Here is a 7,135-nt window from a genome sequence, read left to right as displayed (position 1 = left end):
CCAGGTGAGGCAAGTTAACTGTGTAATCCACTGTTTTAATCGATCAGTTAAGTGCAGAATAAAAACAAAAAAAAAGCAGACACTGTGGCTCTCCCAAGGCCTGGGTTGGCCACCCCTGATCAACAACTTTAAGAGATGGCCCCTTAAATCAACTGAACATGACCCCCAACATAGGAGCTTAGTAAACAAGTCCATGTTATCCTCCAATACAAAGGTTACATGCTGTACCTATAACATTTCATCCAAATCAATTCTCAAGATGGAGGGGGAACCATCGGTCTTCATAGTCCATCTGAAAAGATTACAACAGAGAACAAACATTTTACAGTACTAATCTGTCCCTATGGCTCTATTGAGTCTTTCTGTGAATCATTTCCCGGTGTCCAGAAGCCATAAGTATTTCTGTTGGTTGATTGATGAAGATGGCACTCTGTGTGGTACTGTTGGAAATCCATGAAGAGTTCATGTCTTCACATGCCTCATTTACAATTTACCAGCACTGTGCTTGGCTTTGTTAATCAGCTGATGGAGATATGAGTAAAAGAAAAGCAGGTTATCATACTCTCCCTGATACTGCTGAGACAGACACTGCACATGATAGTCTTTCAGGAAGTAATAAATCGCCTCTATGGTCGCCAGGTAGGTGTCGGGGGATCCCTTCTGATGACGCCAGAAACAAGTCTTCCGTGTCTTCAGTTCAACCTGAAGCAAGGCTGAGGGAATGATATACACTTTAGGAACTAAGCATTTCTATTGCCAAAAAAGTCAGTTACAAGATCTCTGAAGCTTATTTTACTTAGTATGGTTAAAGGATGGCCAAATGCCAAAGCACTGCCAAGTACCAGTGTAATGTAAATCAGAAGTGGCATCAGGCTATTTATAACATAAGTCATTACCTTGTAGCCTTTCATCTGTGATTATTTTATTAGTCTGATTCCAGGTGCTGTCGATAAAGACAACTCTCTGCAATGGGCAGGTACTCTGTTGATCCTCTGCACTCTGTGAGTCCGTTGACTCATCTACTTTTACTCTCTTTGGGCAGGGCTCCTTTAGTGAACAAACAGTCCTCTTTTGGGAAGTCTCCAGTAGCTGCTTTGACATTTCTTCCATGGTTACTGATCCTGGACCTGGAAACACTAAAACAACCTAAAAACAGAAAGGAAAAATGAATAGAACCATGTGTAAAATAATGGATGAAATAATTTGTAAAATCAATGAAATTTTTTTGTAAAAGTTACACGTACATTTTTACTGAAAGATAATATGTATTTACTAAAGGCAAATTAATATTGTCGAAAACAAAACTGAACTTACATTGTGTTTTTCACCTTCGTACTCAGGGATACAAGGGTAGGTGTATATGGTGACGTCATCGGGTGCTATAAGTTTCGCATGCACTGCAGTGCTTTTTCCATCCGTTTCATTGGGATGCTTGATGATGTCTATCTTAACAGGAAGCTGGGGATGTGTTGATTTTTCTTTACTTTTAAGTAACACAACTTGGATATTTCATGCAGTGAACAGGCTATGTACTTATACACGTTTGTAAACATTACACATTTGAATGCCTTTAAAATACGTTGTATCCACATGGAAGATGCATCAAATATTTTTACACTAACCTTGATTGTGGGGATTTCCTGTGGGGTCACACCTACTAAGGAGAAACATGTGTAACAATAAAACATCCTTGAACCGCTACATTTGGAACATTTCAATCTTCCCGTCAACTGTGCTTTTTCCAGAACTTCGTGGGACGCCAATTTCAAGCCCTGGAGAGGCCGTTCCTCCTGCTCATTTTTGAAAGATGAATCACAGGTGGATATTTTGAGGCTTTCAGGGGAGCCCAACTCTTTCACGAGGGCTCCGCTATCCTCTTTTGGTCTAGACAAATTTCCATCGGCTGTCGTAATGATATCGGACTTAGAAGCCATCCTTTCGCTACGCGATTCAGCTACAGCAGGTCGCCTGTTAACAGCATTATAGCCGTCAAACAATTCTAAACATCACCCACTTGCGCATGAGATGGCAATAAAGGTCTCAGAAGAAATCGAGTTTGCTTGAACATATGTATTCATTTCAGCGACCTCAAAGACCAAGACTTATTTTCTTAACTATGACCACTGAACATATAACGGTGTTTAAATTAGGTACAACCTTGGGGGTAGTTGGCGGTTTACGTCGGTGGATCTGCCTGGTTAACCCACACGGGTGATCTCGGAAATGACCTGAACAACTTCCAATGTTAACCGGAAGAACAAAGTTGTTCTCCGTTGCCACGGTAATTTGAAACATAGTTTTAGCAAAGATCTTTGGTTTTAGCAAAGTATCGCTAGCTTCATGCTACAAGCACGGACCAAAGAAGTCGGAATTTTGTATCATATATGTTATGGTAGGCAGTTGGCTAACAAGCTAGATAGGATTAGTGCTTCTTAATATTTCATTTCAGTCAAGTCTGAGTGCCACGAGTCAGCTAACAACTATAACGTTTGCGTAACCAATATTATTATCTGACTATATTGTCACCAGCTAAGTAGCCACGCTAGCTAGTATGTGAAGCCAGCGTTCGGTGGTTAGCTGACTTTAGTTAACGTTGTCGTAAAATTTATTAAGCGAGTCGCTGACTTGTTTACGTTTTTGATTACATTCTGGACAGATGTAGCTAAAGGGAATCCAGCTAACTTTCGACAGAAGCAATGCCAGTGCATGTGAAAATGAAATGTAGAACTGTTTACGATTTGAGGTTGACGAACCACAATAATGGCAAATGTATTACATTAGATAAACTAGACTATTATTATTTTAAGCATTTACTTCAGTTGAAATAGACTTTATTATATTTTCTTCGAAGTAGTTATAAGCCAATCGTCGCTGAATTAACACAGTCTTCATATGCAGAAACATTTTCACATTGCTAACGTTAGCTAGGTAAAAAACGGTAAAACAAAACAAAACAACCACGAGGCCAAAATATAGTGCTTGGTATCTGGCCATTGCCAACCCCATATCGCAACCAGAGATCATTAACTAACTGTCAGACAGGCAGCATCTGTGAAACATTATGAAAGCATCACAATTTTCCGTTTTGCATTAACATTTTTAAAGGTTTGGCAGAAGGCGGGACCACGTTGCTTAAAAAATACGGTAATTAGTAGGTACAGGCGAGTACATTAGCTGCAGGTTAATTTTCCTGTCAGCATGCAGTCAAGTACAACACGATGGCACACAATACTTGTGTGTGTGTGGGAGAGAGAGACTGTACCACTGTAACAGGTACAGAATTATAACACGTTGAAAGAAAATCCCTAAACGTACCAGAAATAAATGGTGAACAATGAATTTGAGCTTCTCCAAGTCTGCTTCACGGGGCCACATGTCCACTTGGCCCTGTTGAATCTGAACACCCATTTCAAGTCCCAGTTAGGACATGACATTAACCAACATGGTTTTCTGGAAAACTAGTTGTAAAAAAAGTGTTGCTGGTGAGTTGGCAGACTTTCTGCTAGAGGTAACACTCATGAACTCATTAACTCTAATGAAAAAGGAGGCATGTGAATGTGTATGCCCTATTTGCATCATCTCATCACAATAAATTTTTTGCAGAAACAAATTTTGTAAGAAATAGCCTAAATCTTTAAAAGATACCATGTGTTTTGTTATTGTTGAGGATTTATTTATGTTTGTTGTTTATCTTGCATAAATAAACTTCTTTATTTATTTATTTATTTTTACAAATTTCAAACACCCAGTTGCATTTGTTGCAATTTCCCATCACTGCAATGCTCACTGTCAATATGGGAGGGCATCGAATAGCACACATATCTTCCAATCAAGCAACCAGCTGCTGCCTTTTTCACTCTACAGTCCTCTAGCTGCTGTCATTGTTTTGATTGTTATCAGGCCAGCTGTTGTCATTGTTGTGATGTCAGCTGTCGTCTTTGCACTAGAGGACTGCACTGCTTGGGCAATTGGTACAGACATATTGCAGGTTCCTGATCAACCAGAGGAGTTGCTGTTGCATAACCTAATAAAATTCCTGGGTGACGCTATGCGCTGCTGGGCTGCCGGGCACCATTGGCACTGGATTCCGATTACAGGTTGCAGGGCATGTAACTGTACTGAGAATGAGTGCTTAGATGCCTTTACATGTTTTTAGCTGATGTCTGCTCCATGGCATTTTTAAAAATGAGGGATAAGAGAAAGTTATACTCTGGAATATAAAATATAAAGATGAGGGAGACTGGAAAAATAATGGTAGCCATTAACAATATTATTTATTTAATATATTTTCTAAAATGTTACATAATATAACTTATGTTTTCAACGGCTTCTAAAGGCATGCACAAATATGTTTTCAAATTCCACACCAACAGAATATACTTTGTTATGAGACAGCTAGACTTCTCAGTGAAATTAGACCATTTTCAGAACATTTCACTGGACTATACTACTAAGAAGCTAGAGATATTTAAGATTGTAATAAGAATATAGAGAAAGTGGAAAATTCAATGTGTGCTCTTTGATTTATGTACAGGCAGTAAACCTGTCACAGATGTAGGTTCCAATGTGTAAGCAAAAGCTTATTTGTGCATCTACATAAATACAAAAAGATCTCTTAGTCTCAGTGGCCTAATACGATTTAAGGTGGGTTTTAGTTCATGTTTATTTGCAGTAATCTGTTTTTATGAAGAAATAAGGAGCAGAACGTCCAAGGTCAGAATAGAGAAAGAGAAAAAACATCTTTAAAGTAGAAATGAGGAGAATAATGTGGGATGCCTGTAGTGATGCTGCTGCCGTGTGTGGTCAAAAGTAACATGGCATCATTTCAGGGTGATGTGACCCATCAGGATGTAGTCCAGATGTGTTGCTCATGGTAATTTCCCTGATGTCTGGTGTTGGGAAATTGTACTCATTCAGTGGCTTGGGAAGACTTCTCCTTCGAGTCATCTCTAAGGCTGCCAAATCCATTTTTTGTTTTTATCATAAAACAGACTAACAGTACGCTGTCCAGTCAGGCCCAGTTGTGGTTATTCATTGTTCGTGCATAAAAGGCAAAACAGACCTGAATCATTGCAGTTGGTGTTTTTGCAATCATAATGAGATTAAGAATAATTCTTTTTTGCAGTACATAACAATAGTGAATATCATGAAGCAAAGACAATGAAAAAAATAAAGCAATATTATTATGTATTACATGTAATGGCATTATTCTAATAATCTAGTATGTACAGTAATACAAAAGTATTTAATTCTCATGAAATTATGGGGAAGGTTGCATAGGGTAAATTCATACTTCTGAACATGCTCATCCCAAATACCAGCCAAAGTCAGCGGAATTATTATTTTTTAATCTATATTGTTCAATGCCGTGGAAAGGTATTTGCCCCGTTCCTGATTTCCTCTTATTGCGAATTTGTCACATGGAATGGTTTCCATATCTTTAGACAAAATGTAATATTGGAAAGAGTGAAACTGTAAACACAAAAAAACATTTTAAAAAATGATTTCATTTACTTAATGAAAAGAGTTATCAAACACCCATGTAACCCATGTGAAAAAGTAATTATCCCATTAGTTACTCAATCAACCAATTAACCAAATCTAATTGATAATTAGAATCAGCTGATTGAATCCTGCCAGGCTTGATTGCAGTCAGTCCTGTTGAATCTAAACCTCACTCATATTGAACCTTGCCATAAGAGTGATGTAGTCTCCACAAAGTTTCTTCAAGCACATTGTGCCATGATCAAATGAAATTTCAGAAGAGATGTGAAAAAGGTTTTTGAAATATATCAGTCTGGAAAGGGTAACAAAGCCATTTCTAAGGCTCTGGGACTCCAGCAAACCACAGTGAGAGCTATTATGTCCAAATGGAGAACACTTGGAACAGTGGTGAATCTTCCCAGGAGTGGTTGACCTGCCAAAATTCCCTAAGGGCGCAGCGACAACTCATCCAGGAGGTCAGAAAGGATCTCAGAAGAACAACCAAAGAACTGCAGGCCTCTCTAGCCTCAGCCAAGGTCAGTGTTCATGACTCCATTATGAGAAAGAGACTGGGCAAAAATGGGATTCATGGGAGAGTAGCGAGGCAGAAACAACTCTTAACCAAGAGAAACATCAGTCCTTGTCCCACATTTGGGGAAAAAAATACTTTTGGGATAGTATTCTATGGACAGGTGTCAAAAATGGAACTTTTTGGACAACACAGGTCCCTTTATGTCTGGTGTCAAACAAATACAGCATTTCACAGTAATAACATCATACCAACAGTCAAACGTGGTAGTGTGATGATGTGGGGATGCTTTGCTGGAAGACTTGCCATTATTGAAGGAACCATGAATTCTGCTGTGTGCTTAAAAAATTCTTAAGGAGAATGTGCGGTCATCTGTCCGTGTCCTGAAGCTGAAGCATAATTGGGTTATGCAGCAAGAAAGCGATCCAAAACACAAAAGCAAGTTCACATCTGAATGACTGAAAAGAAGCAAAATAAAAGTTTTGGAGTGGCCTAGTCAAAGTCCTGACTTGAACTCAATAGAGATGTGGCAGGACCTGAACTGAGCAGTTTATACTCAAAACCTACACATTTGTCTCAATTAAAGCAGTTCTCCAAAGACGAGTGGGCTAAAATTCTTCCACAGTGACATGAAAGACTGATATCAAATTATAGGAAGTGTTTACAATGTTCCCTTTACATATTTTGGGATTTTTTTCCACCAAAGAGATTGTTCCTTTTGATGAACTACAGCATATATCTATTTTTGCTAGTTTCAGCTGCACATACATTTAAGAGCATGCAATTAATACACCAAAATTGGTAGTTCCCAGTGATTGTAAGTATGGAATTACACTCAATGAATGAGTTGTGTTGTATCCAAATAGGAAAGGATAGTTTTTTGTTCAAATATTAACTTGTACAAAGTGGGATTAATTAATTCAAGTCTATTTTTCTTGAAGCCAGACCAGGCTAAGATGGCTTATATTAGCCAATTACGGTTTGCAGAGCTTTTAACACCAATGTCAAGTTTAGACTTTTGTTAACCTTTTTTTAAAATCATTTATTTATTTATTTTACAGAAACTGGCTGCTATTGCCACAGAAGTGGGCCAGCATAAGATATAAGGTGAGGTGCCATCTG

The 7,135-nt window shown here is 38.4% G+C and overlaps 1 protein-coding gene across 1 annotated transcript; it reads right to left on the bottom strand.

The window, feature by feature from the left end:
- Positions 1-14: 14 nt before the first annotated feature.
- dtwd1 (DTW domain containing 1) lies at positions 15-2,266 on the bottom strand. The gene is made up of 4 exons (XM_064336506.1): positions 1,623-2,266; positions 1,315-1,458; positions 897-1,146; positions 15-713 (listed from the first exon to the last, which is right to left on the bottom strand). The coding sequence occupies exons 1-4, from the start codon at positions 1,932-1,934 to the stop codon at positions 484-486; spliced, it is 936 nt and encodes a 311-aa protein (XP_064192576.1). The 5' UTR covers positions 1,935-2,266; the 3' UTR covers positions 15-483.
- Between the last annotated feature and the right edge of the window lie 4,869 nt (positions 2,267-7,135).

This window comes from Anguilla rostrata, chromosome 5 (genome assembly GCF_018555375.3).
Source record: "Anguilla rostrata isolate EN2019 chromosome 5, ASM1855537v3, whole genome shotgun sequence".
NCBI classification, from domain to species: Eukaryota; Metazoa; Chordata; class Actinopteri; order Anguilliformes; family Anguillidae; genus Anguilla; species Anguilla rostrata.
The sequence above is the reverse complement of the archived record's forward strand: the minus strand, read 5'-3'. Positions and strand labels throughout refer to the sequence as shown.